The sequence below is a fragment of the Andrographis paniculata genome, unplaced genomic scaffold, assembly GCF_009805555.1.
Source record: "Andrographis paniculata isolate CXL003 unplaced genomic scaffold, ASM980555v1 Contig62END, whole genome shotgun sequence".
Lineage (NCBI taxonomy): Eukaryota > Viridiplantae > Streptophyta > Magnoliopsida > Lamiales > Acanthaceae > Andrographis > Andrographis paniculata.
Window position 1 is genome coordinate 7,779,621 of NW_026137598.1, and position 16,600 is coordinate 7,796,220.

The following is a 16,600-nucleotide window of genomic DNA, read 5'->3' on the forward strand; positions in this document are numbered from 1 at the left end:
TTTATTTCAAAATAATTAAACTGGTTTCTAAAACCAAAAAATGATACATATTGCAGTCTGACTTTGAATGATTAAAAAATAAAATATCCTTTAATTTTTTATAAATTGTTTTACGGAAAAATAAAAAAAAAACCTAACCGTGTAATGCGCTGACATTTTTATATAGCCATGACCATAGGGATTGTCTCAAAATTACGGCTGGTACGTGTATAGCACGCGCTTACGAAATCGTAAAGGCAGCGTAGATTAGATAGATAGGGCGTTGGGAGTCCCATCTTCATGGAAATCGATCCAAGTTCGTCCGAAGTCGCCATTGGAGAACGAAATTATTAGGTCAGTAAACTTTCCTTTTCGAATTCCATCGCTGTTCACATACTGCAATTCTTCTGTTCTCGGCTCCAATTTGCAACACCCCGATCAATAAATACCCAAATTTTCTGGATATTGGGGAATTTGAGCATTTCGTAGCTGCGCTCGCTCAAACCGCGTGTGTATATAATCCCTATGTTCGTGGGGATTGTTTTCGATATCAGGCTAATTGAGCGATCTGCGAGGCACCGACAGTGTTAATTGTTCTTAGATCGACATCGTAGTCGCTCTCTGTGGTAGTTGTCTCCACCATACGTTCTACGAAGGAGTGGGGTCGGAAATTGAAAACCTTTAATTACTCGTTTATCATATGATGTTTCATTATTCAAGTGTTGTTTAATTGCGACTTTGTCTTATTAGGGTAGATGATCTCGCTGTAGTTGTTTGAATATAAAGGTTGAGATCTTGATGTCATTCAACGTCTTTTGCTTTACCCTTTCCTGCGTTTGAAAGCCTATGTGCATACTCTCAACTTGTTCCAGATTTATTTAATTTGAAGGGATCTTTTCATTGAAGCCCTAATTCCACGATTTCCATCATCAACCCTAGTTCTCCGTTTGTTCAGATTGTAACAATGATTCAGGTAACAAGCATTTGAATTTGGTCTATGGATCCATTAGTTTTCGATTGATTGCATTTGAATTACATGATTTCCTAATATGAATTTCAGAACACTCAATTCAAGGACTTCTTCACCGAATATGGGGAGGCAAACTTGTATGAAATCCAAGAAGTTGTTGGTAAGGGAAGCTATGGAGTGGTGGCTGCAGCGGTTGATACTCACACCGGAGAGAAGGTGGCTATAAAGAAGATCAAAGACATATTCGAGCACGTCTCCGAGGCTACTCGGATCCTCAGAGAGATCAAGCTTCTCCGGTTGCTTAGGCACCCGGACATCGTGGAAATAAAGCATATTATGTTGCCTCCTTGCAGGCGAGAATTCAAGGATATATATGTTGTGTTTGAGCTGATGGAGACAGATCTCCATCATGTAATTCGGACGAACGATGATCTCACTCCCGGGCATCATCAGTTCTTTTTGTACCAATTGCTACGAGCTTTGAAATATATCCATTCAGGCAGGCCTTTACTATAAAGTCTTAGTAGAGAGCGTCCTTCTCATCTTGCTGGCATTCTAACATTTCTTGTTACAGCAAATGTTTTCCACCGGGACTTAAAACCCAAAAACATCCTCGCTAATGCCGACTGCAAGTTGAAGATTTGTGATTTTGGGCTAGCCCGTGCATCATTTGGTGATTCCCCGTCTGCTGTGTTTTGGACTGTATGTTCATTTGTGTTCATACTCTTTCTAATTGTGTTTGTGGTAATCTGCAACTTTTAACTCCAATTGCGATTTTTTGTAGGATTATGTGGCTACTCGTTGGTACCGTGCTCCAGAACTCTGCGGATCCTTCTTTACAAAGGTAAGTTGCCACATTCGTGATACTTAGATCGATGATTGACATTACAATCTTGATTCAATTTATAATTGTGCCTGAAATTTTCTTTATTCAGTATACCCCTGCCATTGATGTCTGGAGCATTGGTTGTATTTTCGCTGAAATGGTGACTGGAAAGCCATTGTTTCCGGGGAAGAATGTGATTCATCAATTGGAGCTCATAACTGATCTTCTTGGAACTCCTTCTGCCGAAACCATTTCAAAGGTTTGATCCTATCATCGGCAATTCTTTTAGCTCTTTGATCATAACATGGCAGCTGATTCGTTTACTTGTAGATTCGGAATGAAAAAGCCCGAAGATATTTGAATAGCATGAGAAAGAAATCTGCTGTGCCTCTGTCACAAAAATTCCCAAATTTCGATCCATTGGCTCTTTGTTTACTTGAGCGTTTAATTGCCTTTGATCCCAATGATCGTCTATCTGCTGAAGAAGTTAGTCTCTGTTTATCATTTGGTTTCAGTTCGATAGCTGAGATGTGAATGTGTGTTGATTCTCAACTATTTTTTCTTGCAACAGGCGCTGGCAGACCCGTATTTTTATGGGCTGGCTAATCCAGAAGATGAGCCATCAACTAAACCTATTTCAAAATTTGAGTTTGAGTTTGAACGCAGGAATCTAACAAAAGACGACGTGAGGGAGCTAATATACAGAGAGGTATGCTCAAGTCGAAATCGTTTATACTCTTCTAACAATGTTCTAAGAAATGATGGCATTATTACAGATCTTAGAGTATCATCCTGATATGCTTCAAGAACACCTCCGCGGCATGGACCCGATCCACTTTATGTATCCGAGGTATCTTACAATCCTGCGAATCTAGTTTCAGACACAACTCCCCAATTGTCTTAACTCTATTGCCGTCGCCCTGTTTCAGTGGAATCGACCAATTTAAGCAACAATTTGTTCACCTTGAGGATCAGCCGGGGAAAGTAGACCGAATACTGCGAAGGCGCTACGCCTCCCTGCCACGGCATTGCATTTTTACCCTAAACTTTATGTGCTACATCGATTGTTTTAATGTGACATTAATATCCTACCTATGATGTCCCTCCAGGGAACGCGTCTGCACGTCCATTGATGAAGACGACCCCAACCAGAACATCGAATCTGAGAACCAGTCCACACTGCCCAACTTCCGAAGCCATAAAAGTAACAGGCTACCCGAAGCCGCCGCCAGTTCTGCATCGAAGACCCGGCAGAGCAATGGGTGCAGAAATTCGAGCTGCAGCAGTGCGCGGTGTCTGCTGAGAAGCTCGAGCATAAGTGCTTCCCGGTGCGTCGGTGTAGAAGGGAGCAGATTACTGTGAGGTAAGAACCTCAAATGTTATCCTGAAACAAACCTCTTCTATAACAATGTTGTATGAATTCTTAACCTGTGTTGGGACAACCAACTGATCACGATTCATGGCTTTGCCTAATTTAATATTTGAGGAAATGAAGTAAGAATAGTTGTAGTAGAATTCTATGTAACCATTTTATTGGTAGTACTGTTGTTTTAAACATTCGGTTACGCCATTGTTATGCTGCCCATTTTAGGTTTCTTGCTTCACAGTGGCAATCGATATCTTTAGTTTGGGGGAGTAAAATGATGAAAAAAATTTAAAAAGGTAGAAAATGAAAAATTCAAAGCACACGTGCATCACTAACTGAAATATTTGTCTTTTAAACAACATCATGATTGCATATTTATCCAGAGGGGATACATTATGTCCCCCACGTAGGTTAAAGTGCATCCAACTTTGTGTAATGTATGTCTGTCTCGCTCTACTCTCTTTCTTTCTAAAATTTATAGTTTAGTAATTAATTAAGGAGTTGGGTGTATAGTTTAAGTAGGAAACACATTGAGACATGATGAAATAATGTGTGAGCTGAGAGGGAGGGTACGTGAATGTGTGTTGGTGTTGGGAAATCATGATTTGAGCAGCTGACCTTTAGAGCGACAAGTCGGGCAGGAAAGCAGGGGTGGGTTGTCCTGATGTTCCAGCCGATTAGTCCGAGTGACACGTGGCGTGGCTGACTGTTTGACTTGACGACCACTGTCCCTCCTTTGTCCAGACAATTCGGCCATGCTCCTTTCCATTTCCATTTCCATTTCCCCGCACTTGATCATGCCATGCCTTGCCTTGCCTTGCCTACCACACCCACACCCACACCCTCACCCTCCTCCCTAGGTTATTTAGATTTCTCATTTTCTTCAACAACTCCCTTATTTTGTTTTTGACCTTTTGCCATTTCTACTTTCTGCTTTTGCACTTTTCCCCATCTCTCTCTCTCTCTCTCTCTCTCTCTCTCTCTCTATATATATATATATATATGTATGTATGTATAAGGTTGTCTTAATAATTTCTGTATGCAAAGAGAGATTGTTCGGACAAGTCTGTTGGCAGTTCTTTTCGCCTTCTTCTTCTCTACAAATTTTCAGGTTTCTTTCATGGAGAGTCATAGTTCCTCTTGTTTGGATTTAACGATAGCCATGCCTGGATTCTCATCAGCTTCTCCTCCGGCATCTGGTAAACTGAATAATAATTAATTAATTAATTACTTATTACACATGTATATATATATATATGTTTATATATGTATCTGCTTTAATTGGTGGATGATTTTATGATTAATTAATAATGATCGATGTAGGGGAGAGTGGATGCAGTGATTTAATGAAAGAAGTAGATGTAAATCGTGTGGCGGCGTCGCCGGGGACAGAAGAAGAATGCATGGAAGAAGAAGACGATCATGATCATGGGAGCCCGAACTGCGGCCCGGCCCGCAGAAAGAAACTTCGCCTTACTAAAGAGCAGTCTCGTCTTCTCGAACAAAGCTTCAGACTGAATCACACTTTAAATCCTGTAATAAACTAGCATCGGATCAAACCTTGATCATATGTTGCCACTGATTAATTATTTATTGAAATTAAATTAATTAATTAATTAACTTGATTTGTTGATGAACAGAAACAAAAGGAGAATCTTGCCGATCAATTGAACCTAATGCCCAGACAAGTCGAAGTGTGGTTCCAAAACCGTAGAGCCAGGTACACACGTGCACTTTGATTTCATATTCTTCGTACCATAATAATTGTTCGTAATATTCAGACATGAAAAGTGTATGTATATATATATATATATAGGAGTAAGCTGAAGCAGACGGAAATGGAATGTGAGTACTTGAAAAGATGGTACGGATCGCTGACGGAGCAAAACAGGAAACTGCAGGCTGAGGTGGAGGAGCTGAGAGCCATCAGAGCTGTCCCGGCGCACGCGCCGCCGCCGCCGGCGTCCACCCTCACTATGTGCCCTCGCTGCGAGCGTGTCACTGCCAACACTCCCGCCGCGTCCACCGCAACCGCCGCCACGCCCTCCAAACTGCGTTTCCTGCAGCGCCGGCAGCCGCACACTTCTTGTTACAATTAGCGCCGCCGGCCACCGATAAGCAGCACATAATACTAAGCTTGTAGTTTAATTTGGGCTAGCCTTAATTATATTATCATTCGCTATGATTTGGGCTATCGAATTGTTAGTGTAGTTTGGGCAGAAAAACAACGATTGGGCCGAACATATGTCCTCTAATTTTTATTTAGATTATATATAGTTATTTTAGAATTTTTTTTTTTTAAAAAAGAAAGAATACTAACAAAATTTCACATATATATAATATATTAATAGTAATCCTATTAAAGAAACATTACATAATGTTGGATATTTTGTATGATAATTTTTTTAATTATACATATGTATATATGGTTAGTCTATTTTTTTAGTTTAGTTCATGAGCCTTCCCTTAGCCAATACATAACATTTTAATTAGTTTTTTATTATTTTTTTTTTCTTTTTTTTTTTCTGAATTTGCTTAATATCACCTGAAAATATTGGTGGAGGATTCTTAGTGACTGATCAAATTAATATATATATATAATAAAAATATACAATATAATATATCTATAAGACTATAACATGCCCGACAATATATACTTCATAATTAATTAATTGTAACTTCAGGGTCAGCAAATTTCTCTAATTTTTTTAAAAAAATATTCCCTATCATGCATGAATTGGCTTGGCTTACAATAAGCGATGGCCCATTGAAAATGAAAGAAGTTTATCGATCAAATTTTTTTTCAAAAGTCAATTTAATATTTCACACAAAAAATTGCATGCACAGAAGGGAGCCCCTACAATATTCTCAATCTCACATGATTTGAGATAATATGAATATTTCATCCAAACCAATTATATATATAGTATATTTATATGTAAACAATTAGTAAAAATTAATTCACCACAATATATAATTGATTGCATTACACAGAGAAACCTTCAATGAATAAAAATAAATGATAAGGGAAATTGTCTCTTTCTCATGTCGGCTTTTTGCAACGAAAGAACTGAACAAAGCATAATTTAAAGTAGCTTTTTAAATTTTTGGGAAAGAGGCATAAATTAAATTACTACTATAAAGTAATTATATATTTTTATTTCACAGTAGCAGTTAAGTAAGAAAAGGTCTGAATCCACCAATAATGAAACGGCCAGACGTAAACGCCAAGACTGTTGATGTTGGGACATCATCATCAAGATTTTCTTACATAGCCTTTTTGTCACCACACCCCCACAGATTTTTATATATTTTTGTAACCAAAAAAAAAACAAAAAAAAAACCCAAAAAAAGAACTCTAATCCCATACAATGGTAAAGTTGTGAAGTTATAGCTACAAAAATATAAACGAACGATCTACTATTTGCATGACAAGATACAAAATGATCTATAACAAATTAAATAAACGCATACATATATTAAGAAATAAAAGGGCAAACAAGAATTCTTATGATCAACTAACTACAAACAATGGATTACACAAATATGAAAGACATAACTATAGAAAAAAACATGGAAACAAAAACAGCCGCCGTTGATTTTCCAACCAATGCCGATGAAGACTGATCTTGATGTGGCGGTTTCCGGTAAAAATAAGGGAACCACGGCAGGACCGGGTCAGGCGGCGGCGGCGTTGCCCCGAAAATGCCGGGCGGCTGTGGCGGTGTATCTGGCAAGAAGCCGGTGGGAGGCGATATTGTTTGTGGCGGGGAGAAGGAAGCCGGAGGAGTGGTGAAAACAGGCGGCGTGGTGGTTGCCGGAGCTGGGATGTCGCTGCCGCCGCTGTTTACGGGTCCGGTCGGCGGCGGATAACATGGATAGGGACACTCCTGCGGCGAGGTTTGGATGAAAGAGTTGAGAAGAATTGTTGAGAGGAAGAGTAGGGTTGAGAGTGGAGAGGACATCATGGGAATATGCTAAAATCAATTTAGGGTTTTGTTTGAGAAGGAAGAAATTAAAGTGGATTCATGTAATGTAATGGAAAAGAGTATTGGTGAAATTAATACTTTTTTATTTATTTTTTTTGGTGCAGGAGTATGAATGAGATGTATCATGTATGGTAGCACAAGAGAAAAATGAGAGTAAACATGGTGGGACATATATAAAAAAAAAAATAATATTAATAACCAAAAATAATATACAAATTAGCTTTAAAAGTAGTTCTAGTAGAAGGAAATTTGAGATTTGGGGTGATAGAATACAAGATTTTTGTATCTTTTAACTTTAACTTGTCTACATTAGTGCAACTTTGTGGATTAATTTTCATAGTGTAATAAATTATTATTTGTTATAAGGCATCCCACTAAAAGTGGCACAAATTTTCACAGATAATATAATTACATATTGAATTTTAATAAGAGTTTTCGTTGGGGATATCATTGCTCCTCGTACCAAACATCCATTAGGGTTTAATTGATTTAATCTTTTTTCTTTTTAGTTTAATAAAAACTTGAAGTTTAAACCCTAATGATCAAATGAAATAATTGTATGGAGAGAGTATAAAGTAATATATGAATGGAGAAGTAGGAAATTAATAGTATATGTAAATAATTATTACTATTCCACATATAGAAGGGATTTAAATAAATTCTTGGATCTTGGTATGTTTTTTGTTTTTTTTATCAACATCCAAGTACTTCAATTAATTAAATAAATAATGTTGAAGGCAAATGGGTCCTAATTAATATAAAATAGATGCACAAAAGGGAAACCCATTACGTTAGGTGAGCTTTCTTCTCAAATTACTCCAATAAATTAAATAAGACAAGTATAGCTATGAAAAGTGCATGCTTTGCTTTTCAATAGAAATAACAAAGTTACATCTACCCTCTCCCTATATTCTTCAGACTTTATTTAAATCACAACTAACTAATTAACGACATGCAAAATGGTTATTTAAATAAAATAAAATGTTGCATTAAATTAAATTAGTGTGTGTGACACCTTGATGTAGTAATTATTGAGCTATATCTCCACCCGCCAACAACCACTTCCATACGCAATATATAGGGTAAAAAATATTAATTATATTTTAATAAGGCATTATAATTAATAATATAAAATGATTAATGAATTAATTAATTGAACAAGTGGACGAGTGCTAGTGCTGTGAACCTCATTCCTGTTTTATTTCTCGACTGATCTGGGATCTCGACACCTTGGACCCCTCCAAAAACCCAAGTGGGACCTACATTTGGTGAAATCGAAGTTGATCTGATCTTTTCTTACACATTTCTGACATCAAAATCAGATAATAAAACGACACGTGGCTCCATTTGGTGTGTATGTGTCCGTTTGTTCATGCTGGAGCTGCACTCCCTGGAGCACCCAATTGACTCATACTTGATTATTATATCATTATTTTGTAATTTGAAAGTGTTATTATTTTTATTTATTTATTTTTTTCTTGAAGAATACATAGGTAACTTGATCCAAGACGATCCAATTATGCCAAACTGTCCATATGTGCATGTAAGGGCAGGCATCCCAATAATTTTTAAATTATATGAATTTGCAACTAAATTTTTAAATTTGTCGACACCTGTACAGCAAAATTCAATTATTATTAAAAATGAGGTGTCCAAATGTCGTATGAACTCGATTTATTCCTTTCACGACACGTCCCTTCACAGACCAAGAGAGTTCTAATTTCCAACGTATCTATCTTACATATGGTAGTGAGTCAAATCCTACAGCAAAATTTTCTTGAAAAGAACTCGAGTGATCAGAATACTCTTTTTAGCCTGCTTCACAATTAATATATAAATTTCATTACCACATAAAATTCGGCAAACGATCAATCAAGAAAACCCACAAATCAAAGATACATAGAAATGAAGAATATTTCATTAATTGATTCATCGATACATAAAACTCTAAAGTAGCAAAGATCAGAGGGCAAAGAAAATTATAGAGCCACAGGTTATTGAAATTAACGATTAAACGAATACAATTGGGAATCAAATCAAATTATTTCTTCACAACCCAATTCTACTTTTCGACATATATAAAAATATATATTAATTAATTTGGCCCCAAATAAATGAAAATTTGTTGCCCTTTTAAAGTATAATCTGAATTCTACTCTTTAATTCTTCAGGAGCAGAAACCCACGAGACCCAAAGCAGCACTGACGATCAAGAAAGGCAGGAAGCCCATGGGAGAAATCCGACCCGAACCCGAAATATATGGATCGACCGGATAAAGATTTCCGGGCGGCCCATTTATGTATATGTAAGGAGGGTTAGGCGGGTACTGATTTCCTCCACCACCACCACCACCGCCACCTCCCCCGCCGCCGCTAGGTGGAGGGGGGCAATAATTGTTCGGGGTTGGCTTTGGCTTGGGCGGCGGCGGCGGCGGCAGCGGCGGGGAGGGCGGCGGCGGAGATGGAGTTGGGGGTGGGTTGCAGGGGTTATTGCAGGGGCAGCCTCCACACTTGCTGATATCAGGTGAAGACTCGTCGAGCTTTCTTGAAGGCAACACTTGGTGGGTTCGGACCAAAGTGGATAATACAGACATCAAAATAGTGATGTGGAGGACAAGATTGAGGCAGCAGCTGGCCATGGCAACAAATTTGGGATGTTTTGGAAGCTAAGTTTTAAGAGGTTAGTGTTTTGATGAAGAGAGTATTTTGTGTGTGTGAAGTAGAATTAGGTATGGTATTGTGTAGAGAGAGAGAGAGAGAAAGAGAGAGAGAGAGAGAGAGAGAGAGAGAATGGCCGAGAAGAAATATAATACGTTTCGAGGGTGCATGGGAACAATGCCAAGAAACAACTAAATAAAGGGGTTGTTTAATTATTGTGATTTAAAATTAATCTCCTTTAAAGAAAATAATTTATATAATTGAATACCAAGAAACAAATAATAAGACGTATATAGTAGTTTTGTTTCTTCAAGATTTAATGATGGGTTTACCATTCAATCAGTGAAAAGATACTAAATACATCAAATTTTGCATCAACTCAGAGTTCTTAAATACCTCTCTAAGTATGATCTTCATTCTTCTACAAAAAATGGGTAATTGGAAAAATGCAACAATGTATGGATTATTATTATTTTTTTTTTTTGTGAAATGGAAAAAGAAAATGACATATCCAAGCAAGGTGGGTGAGGGTTCACTTCAGGCCTACTTTTCATTGTAAGAGAAGGTGATGCTGTCTTAGTCTAGAAGGCACTTCCCTGTAGCATGTGGGTGGTCCACTTTCAACCCTACATTAATTAATCCTTTATTTAATTAAATTAGGCCATAATTTATGCATCTACTGCTTTTACAACCAAGTTCAGTATGTATGTATTTATAGATGTTTGTGAGTGAGTACATATTCTTAATGCCCAATTTAATTAATATAAAGTGTGCTTTCAATAATTGTGCAATGGTTTTACAAAGTGAGGGGTTTTTGGGTGGCATGTGGTTCAATATATTATACATTTATTTATATATATATATATATATATACACACACATATCTTATTCATATATATATAAAAGAAATACATTAATTTATATACGTTCATTAGGGATAGGGATGGAGTTTGGATTGTAAAGTCAAGAAGGGCAGCTGGGCAGGTGATGCTTTGGCATGTGGATGGATGGCCTTAATTAGAAGGGTACATGCATCATAAATTATATATCAAGAATCATTTTCATTTTCTTTTTTTTTTTTAAATTTAATATATTTTTTTCACTACACAAGTGATATCCAATAATGGTGAGATAAGTGGAAATTTTGTTTAGTTGATGATGACAAACGGGTCGTCACATTGATTGTTACTAGGCCACATGGATTATTTAGAAATAATACAAATAAAGTCCCTCCCGCTAATGTCTCCATCAATTCTAAGAGACGAGGATAATTATTCAAAAGTGATCATAGTAAATTTGGAAAATGGGATTACTTAGGAAAAATATAATAGTCATAATTAACTTGGAAAATATGTGTTGACCAAAATTGTGAAGGTTGTCCCCATCAACATATATTACAATATCCACCTACTTAATGGATCCAAGATGTATTTGTGCTCAAAATAAAAAGCCCGCTATGGGCCCTGTGATAGGCCTTACCAATATATTGGACTCCTTATATAGTTCAATTTGGGCCTGGCTATATTGGCTCGATCCAGTAATAATTTTCCCTCAACGGTATAAAATTTGTTAACTAACCCAAAAAGCCCATCATTTCACAAGAATCAGCACAACATACATGTAGCGAAACCTTAAATTCAAGAGATATTTTCAAAATTTTCCATTAGATCTTATTTTTCATTGAAAACTTTCCACTTGTTCAACTAATCCAAGAAACAGTAGTTTCTCTAGTTTTTGAAGACTTACAAGATGCCGAACATCATCATCATCACCATAAACATAGCTCATTCACTTTGTCGTATTTGTTGCTGGTCTTGAAAGAATTAAAGAATCAACCCTTTTCTCTCTTCTTTCTGCTCACCATCAACAACGAGAAGTGCATAACTGGATTTGTTCAGCTCAGGAATTCCCCTAATTGTTGGAGGCTGTAGATGAACAGTACCAGTTCCATCCATAGAACCATTGAGGCTCAAATGCAGGCTGCTGTATGGGTTGGTTCCACTGAGGTAGATCAAAGCCCCGAGCCATATCCCAAAACATTCTTTGCAGATCTTCAATGCTACAGTTGTTTTCCTGTTTGCAGGAATTCACCATTGATATGAAGTGTGAAACTAAAATTTGTTGGAATCTATGAAGAACAGAAAATCCAGATTCATACCTCTCTCTTAGCGTCGTTCATTAAAGTCACCATTTCTTGGAGAAAATCAGAGAAACCCTGAAAGATGAAACAAGTTTAACAGAGGATCGCAAGAACTCGTAATGTAAATTGAGAAGAATCAAATTCATGGTGCATGTGTGCTTTACCTCTACTTCGTCTTCTTCATCGTCGTTATAGAGTTCATAGAGCCCTGCATCATACAGCGTCCTCTTTCTCCTATCTGACAATACTGCGTAATCATCCCAACATATGAAGCAAAATTAGGATATAATTTTTCAAGAAATCGAGTGAGCAAGATTTCGAGATTGTTTGAAACTTTAATTACCTGAATACGCTTCTTGGATTTGCTGAAATCTCTGTTTGGCCTCCCCAAGAAGAGAAGGAGTTCTGATCCACTTATCCGGATGCCATTGCTGAATCAAAGTTTAACACAATTGTTAGCTAAGCTGAGCAGTTAACAATTAAGACTCAACAATCAAACTGCAGATATCGATCCCGATTACGATCAACAAATGCTACATAATTTTAATTTTACTCCATAGAGGAATACCAAAATCAGGAACCCTAACAAATGAACCTACGCCAACAATTCATTCTCCAACGCCACAGCACAATAAACAATGAAACTACAATCAGCAATACATACGTAACCGACGCAGAAATCGTACACGAAGAACACACAAACATACCATCGCAAGCCTGCGGTAGGCGCGGCGAATTTCCTCATCACAAGCATCGGTATCGACGCCAAGAACCCGATAATAAGAAGTCAATCCTCCTCCACCGCAAGCCATCACCAATCCCCAAACACAACTCCTCACAGATTAAAAGTAACCGAACCTCCTAGAAATCAACAACGGCGATCAATCCCCTTCTTCCTCCAACAACATGAATACATAAGAAATAGTTGCGGAAAGTGTATATTTATATAGGCACGTAATTGAAAGGAGGCTGTGAAGGAAAGGCGGTTAATGCACATATGTGGGTCCGGCGGATAACAGAAAGAACCACAAGCTTTAAAAAGGTGTCCATGGCGGCGACTGGTGAAGACGAGGACGTCTCCCGCATTCTGGAAATTTCTAGCAGCTGTGTCGTACAAAGCGAATAATAAAATCATGGAACTTGCATCGCATCCCATGGACACACGCAGAAGATATTTTCGTGCTTGAATGAATGTGCGCCAGATATTATTTCAGCCATTTCTGGAACCTTCTCTTGCAGTTTTACCATTCTATAATTTTATTTTATTTTATTTTATTGTCAATCCAAAATAAGAAAGAAACCGTCTTGGAAATATCGTCCCTTACCTTTTATGAATATATAAAATTAATAATCTCTGTTTTACTATACTTTATAAGTGGATTTGGATCTTAAGCCCATTTTCATTGGGCCTTGGATTACCCAACTGTCTGGGCTTATCCAAGCCCGATAACGATGATCAAGATCAGCCATTTTTTAAAATATTTAATCAATTTATTTAAAATATTTGCAGATTATTTATCTGAGTAAAATCCGTCTGGCGTTAGAGTCGGAGGAGCTTCCAATCGCCGCCACAATTTTCTTCCAATCACCAAAACTATGTTCCGATCGATTCTAGTGTTCCTCCTACTTCTCCTGGTTACGCCCATCCACGGCCGGAAAAGACACGTCATCAATTTCCGGTGGCCCAACCTCTACCCGAAGTCCTTCGCCTGGGATCCGAAATCCGATCACTTCGTCGTCGGATCACTCCGGCACCCCCAGCTAATCTCCGTCTCCGACGCCGGCGTGGTCTCGTCTCTCCTCTTCGACGAGTCCCTGCCACCCAATTCCTCCTTCGCCGGCATATCAATCGATCCCCGACACCACCGCATCCTCGCCGTCGTCCGCCGTCGATCCCCTCCGTACAACGCCCTCGCCGCCTACGATCTCCCGACCTTCCGCCAACTCTTCGTCGCGCCGCTCGACCACCTTCTTCCGTCCCCAATCGCCGCGAACGATGTCACAGCCGATTATTCCGGCACCGCTTACGTCACCGACTCTGCAAACGGCGTCGTCTTCAAAATCACCGAGCAAGGCGAGGCGGCGATCCTTTCCAGATCCCAAGCCTTCAAATCGGGACTAAACGGCGTCGTTTACAACCCTAAGGGATATCTGCTCGCAACGCAGTCAACCACGGGAACGCTGTTTAAGGTCAACGTCGACACCGGAACGGCAAGGCGCGTGTTATTGAACAAGGACTTAACGGCCCCAGACGGAATTGCGCTAAGGAGAGACGGCGTCGTTTTGGTGGTATCCCCGCAAAAGTTATATTTCATCAAAAGTGACGACAGTTGGAGCGAAGGAGCAGTATATGACGAAACTACCCTCGAGGGGGATGGCCAGGCTAATGCTGTTGTTGCGGGAGCCGAAAATAGGGCATACGCTTTATATGGGTTTGTGAACGAGGGCATAATGGGAAATTCAGAGAGGGAGGAATTCAACCTAGCTGAGATAATCTCTGAAGAAGAGAACAAAGAAGAGAAAATATGGATTTATGTGCTGATTGGTTTGGGGTTGGCTTATTCCATGGTTTGGAGATTCCAAATGCGACAACTAGTCAAGAATATGGATAAGAAAAGGGCTTGAAATTTTGATTTTTTACATCATCTTTGTCGTTCTAGGTTAGGTTACTCACACTTGTTTTAGAGTAGATTCATAACTTCTAGTACTGCATGTGATATTGTTTTTGTGAATTCCCATAATGTCATGCCAAAGTATGACTTGTTTGTTATTTCTCCCTATTGTGATTTAAACATTCTAACCATTGAGTATGCTTGGGAGTACAATAAAGGGTAGCTCAGGCTTGGCAGATTCACCATTCTGGCTGTCCTGATTTTGTTGTTTTTTGATCGATTCCTCTTCGATTTTTGATTTCGTGCCAGCCTGCTTTTGTCGGAGCTCTTCAAGTTTTCTCAAGATCTTCTGCCTTGCAGCAGCATTTCGAGGGCGTGCTTCAGCAGATGCTGGCAATAGAAGCAGTAAACCGATGGATGCAGCCGTCATTTGCATCAACTCCCGCCTAGACGAGCCAGAGGCTGTTTCATGTAGTAACAGGCTCTCCTCCTTTACTTTCACCTATGCAAACCAAAACCAAAATGTTCAATGTAGTGGCTTCATCCTACCTAACACAGCCAGCATATAGAGGCATGCATATAGTCATGAAGCTGAAATATATCCAATTTGATATATAGTCTACAATGATGAAGATCTTGAAAATTTTAAAGGGTAGACACCAACAGACACAATTTGTATATATGACACTGAGAGTAGGATTCTCCAGCAACCTATTTCAAATCCCATACAACATTCTATAAGATCCCAATCCAATGCGCTACAAGAACAAGCTGGAAAAAGATCATTTCACAAACTCAAAGATCAGCCAAAGACAGGAATAACTTGGAAAGATGTATATCTAGTTAATGGTAAAGAGAAATCATGAATTAAAAAATGTAGACAGAGAAATATGTAGACAACGTGAAACCACTAGCAGTACTCATCCTTGGACGATTTGATGATTTAAGCAAGAAAGAGGCGGTGATACTGAACTTGTACTGTTTAGCTTATCGAGTGATAAATTTGATTTAGGTGTTTAGGTACGATCCGGGGATTATCACATTTAAAACCTGTCCTGCTCTTCTAACGCGAAGAAATCAAGCCGCCATTTAAAGCCCCTGGGGTGTGTATACCACACAAGTTTTGATAATTCCTCGGTTTATAAAGGTGAAGTAATTAGCTAGATTTATCAAATTCATTACCTATCTTATGCATCAATCACTGGATTAAACGTGAAAACAGCAATGAGTTTGATGTGCGAATTTAAGAAAAACCTAACAATCAAACCTAAACATCCATAACAAACTGCTGTAATAGCAAAGTTTCTGCACTCGAAGATTTTAATTAGTGTGAATATAACCTACGGAAAATGCGTTTGTTAAATAACCTAAACCCAAAACCCTTCGATATCACCGCAGCTAAGCCGCATAGAAGAGGTATGACTTTCCGCCATCATTCTCCTAATACCATATCATAGATCGAGAATTCAACAAGTACCAACCTAAACCACGATTCTCACCTCGTAAGAACTAAATGGAAAAAAAAAAGAACTAATTGACAAATAACACACACTGACGAGCTATATATAAACGGAACAAAAAGGTAAGCGACGGAGAAACGTTTGGAAGTATAACCGGCGCTTGAACCTGAAGTGCAGGAAAAACTCGTCGATTTAATACTTCGACCTTTGATGCTTTGGCGTGCGACCCAGTTGGTCCAGTCACCGGAGGGATCCAGCATACGACTGGTCTCAAGTTCGATAAAGCCATGTTCCGGCTTCGATTGGATGGATCGGTAGGCGTCTTAAATTAAAACCCACTGTGATGTCTACCTGTGACGGTTGGCGAAAATTTAAAAGTAAAACAGGAAATGCTCTTGTTGAGAGTCGAACTCAAGACCTCCCGCTTACTAAACGGGTGCTCTAACCAACTGAGCTACAAGAGCTGCTTGTTTATTTAAGCACATTTTATGTTTATATTTTAAATAATAAAGTGTTATAACCTCAAATTTAGAGCCAAGAAACAAATTTCATAAATAAAAATATCATGTTCATATTTATATGAATTGATGAGACATGGAAC

The 16,600-nt window shown here is 38.5% G+C and overlaps 6 protein-coding genes and 1 non-coding gene across 8 annotated transcripts; 3 read left to right on the forward strand and 4 right to left on the reverse strand.

Annotated features, from left to right (window-relative positions):
• Nucleotides 1–372: 372 nt before the first annotated feature.
• On the forward strand, nucleotides 373–4,676 carry LOC127261284 (mitogen-activated protein kinase 12-like). Its single transcript, XM_051289562.1, has 11 exons — nucleotides 373–952; nucleotides 1,040–1,448; nucleotides 1,524–1,651; nucleotides 1,734–1,793; nucleotides 1,885–2,034; nucleotides 2,106–2,261; nucleotides 2,347–2,484; nucleotides 2,552–2,625; nucleotides 2,705–2,800; nucleotides 2,885–4,340; nucleotides 4,465–4,676. Exons 1-10 carry the CDS (start codon nucleotides 944–946, stop codon nucleotides 3,135–3,137), a joined length of 1,473 nt encoding a protein of 490 aa, XP_051145519.1. The 5' UTR covers nucleotides 373–943; the 3' UTR covers nucleotides 3,138–4,340; nucleotides 4,465–4,676.
• On the forward strand, nucleotides 4,181–5,436 carry LOC127261285 (homeobox-leucine zipper protein HOX3-like). Its single transcript, XM_051289563.1, has 4 exons — nucleotides 4,181–4,340; nucleotides 4,465–4,676; nucleotides 4,782–4,861; nucleotides 4,958–5,436. The coding sequence occupies exons 1-4, from the start codon at nucleotides 4,181–4,183 to the stop codon at nucleotides 5,238–5,240; spliced, it is 735 nt and encodes a 244-aa protein (XP_051145520.1). The 3' UTR covers nucleotides 5,241–5,436.
• Nucleotides 5,437–9,297: 3,861 nt separating this feature from the next.
• LOC127260477 (chitin-binding lectin 1-like) lies at nucleotides 9,298–9,768 on the reverse strand. Its single transcript, XM_051288209.1, has one exon. It carries the CDS (start codon nucleotides 9,766–9,768, stop codon nucleotides 9,298–9,300), a length of 471 nt encoding a protein of 156 aa, XP_051144166.1.
• A 1,655-nt stretch (nucleotides 9,769–11,423) lies between these two features.
• Nucleotides 11,424–13,070, reverse strand: LOC127260858 (uncharacterized). The gene is made up of 5 exons (XM_051288842.1): nucleotides 12,635–13,070; nucleotides 12,271–12,358; nucleotides 12,092–12,174; nucleotides 11,946–12,002; nucleotides 11,424–11,860 (listed from the first exon to the last, which is right to left on the reverse strand). Exons 1-5 carry the CDS (start codon nucleotides 12,737–12,739, stop codon nucleotides 11,699–11,701), a joined length of 495 nt encoding a protein of 164 aa, XP_051144799.1. The 5' UTR covers nucleotides 12,740–13,070; the 3' UTR covers nucleotides 11,424–11,698.
• Nucleotides 13,071–13,456: 386 nt separating this feature from the next.
• On the forward strand, nucleotides 13,457–14,697 carry LOC127260857 (uncharacterized). Its single transcript, XM_051288841.1, has one exon. It carries the CDS (start codon nucleotides 13,524–13,526, stop codon nucleotides 14,550–14,552), a length of 1,029 nt encoding a protein of 342 aa, XP_051144798.1. The 5' UTR covers nucleotides 13,457–13,523; the 3' UTR covers nucleotides 14,553–14,697.
• LOC127260859 (uncharacterized) lies at nucleotides 14,686–16,392 on the reverse strand. 2 transcript variants are annotated; one of them, XM_051288843.1, is made up of 2 exons: nucleotides 16,154–16,392; nucleotides 14,686–15,041 (listed from the first exon to the last, which is right to left on the reverse strand). In XM_051288843.1, exons 1-2 carry the CDS (start codon nucleotides 16,286–16,288, stop codon nucleotides 14,724–14,726), a joined length of 453 nt encoding a protein of 150 aa, XP_051144800.1. In that variant the 5' UTR covers nucleotides 16,289–16,392; the 3' UTR covers nucleotides 14,686–14,723. The 2 variants fall into 2 exon arrangements, with proteins under 2 accessions (XP_051144800.1, XP_051144801.1); XM_051288844.1 differs by having other exon boundaries at nucleotides 16,166–16,371.
• Nucleotides 16,390–16,463, reverse strand: TRNAT-AGU (transfer RNA threonine (anticodon AGU)). The gene has a single exon. It is a non-coding gene; the product is annotated as a tRNA-Thr (tRNA).
• Nucleotides 16,464–16,600: the final 137 nt, after the last annotated feature.

Excerpts from the sequence above, each read along its gene's own strand:
- LOC127260857 (XM_051288841.1), top strand. The coding sequence starts at position 13,524 with ATGTTCCGATCGATTCTAGTGTTCCTCCTACTTCTCCTGGTTACGCCC.
- LOC127260858 (XM_051288842.1), bottom strand. The coding sequence starts at position 12,739 with ATGGCTTGCGGTGGAGGAGGATTGACTTCTTATTATCGGGTTCTTGGC. Across the intron at positions 12,175-12,270 it reads AATCCAAGAAGCGTATTCAG|TATTGTCAGATAGGAGAAAG; the intron begins GTAATTAAAGTT and ends ATGATTACGCAG. Across the intron at positions 11,861-11,945 it reads TGAACGACGCTAAGAGAGAG|GAAAACAACTGTAGCATTGA; the intron begins GTATGAATCTGG and ends TCCTGCAAACAG.
- LOC127260477 (XM_051288209.1), bottom strand. The coding sequence starts at position 9,768 with ATGGCCAGCTGCTGCCTCAATCTTGTCCTCCACATCACTATTTTGATG.
- LOC127261284 (XM_051289562.1), top strand. Across the intron at positions 1,449-1,523 it reads TTTGAAATATATCCATTCAG|CAAATGTTTTCCACCGGGAC; the intron begins GCAGGCCTTTAC and ends TTCTTGTTACAG. Across the intron at positions 1,652-1,733 it reads CGTCTGCTGTGTTTTGGACT|GATTATGTGGCTACTCGTTG; the intron begins GTATGTTCATTT and ends GATTTTTTGTAG.
- LOC127260859 (XM_051288843.1), bottom strand. The coding sequence starts at position 16,288 with ATGGCTTTATCGAACTTGAGACCAGTCGTATGCTGGATCCCTCCGGTG. Across the intron at positions 15,042-16,153 it reads CACTTCAGGTTCAAGCGCCG|GTGAAAGTAAAGGAGGAGAG; the intron begins GTTATACTTCCA and ends TGGTTTGCATAG.
- LOC127261285 (XM_051289563.1), top strand. The coding sequence starts at position 4,181 with ATGCAAAGAGAGATTGTTCGGACAAGTCTGTTGGCAGTTCTTTTCGCC. Across the intron at positions 4,341-4,464 it reads AGCTTCTCCTCCGGCATCTG|GGGAGAGTGGATGCAGTGAT; the intron begins GTAAACTGAATA and ends TGATCGATGTAG. Across the intron at positions 4,862-4,957 it reads TTCCAAAACCGTAGAGCCAG|GAGTAAGCTGAAGCAGACGG; the intron begins GTACACACGTGC and ends ATATATATATAG.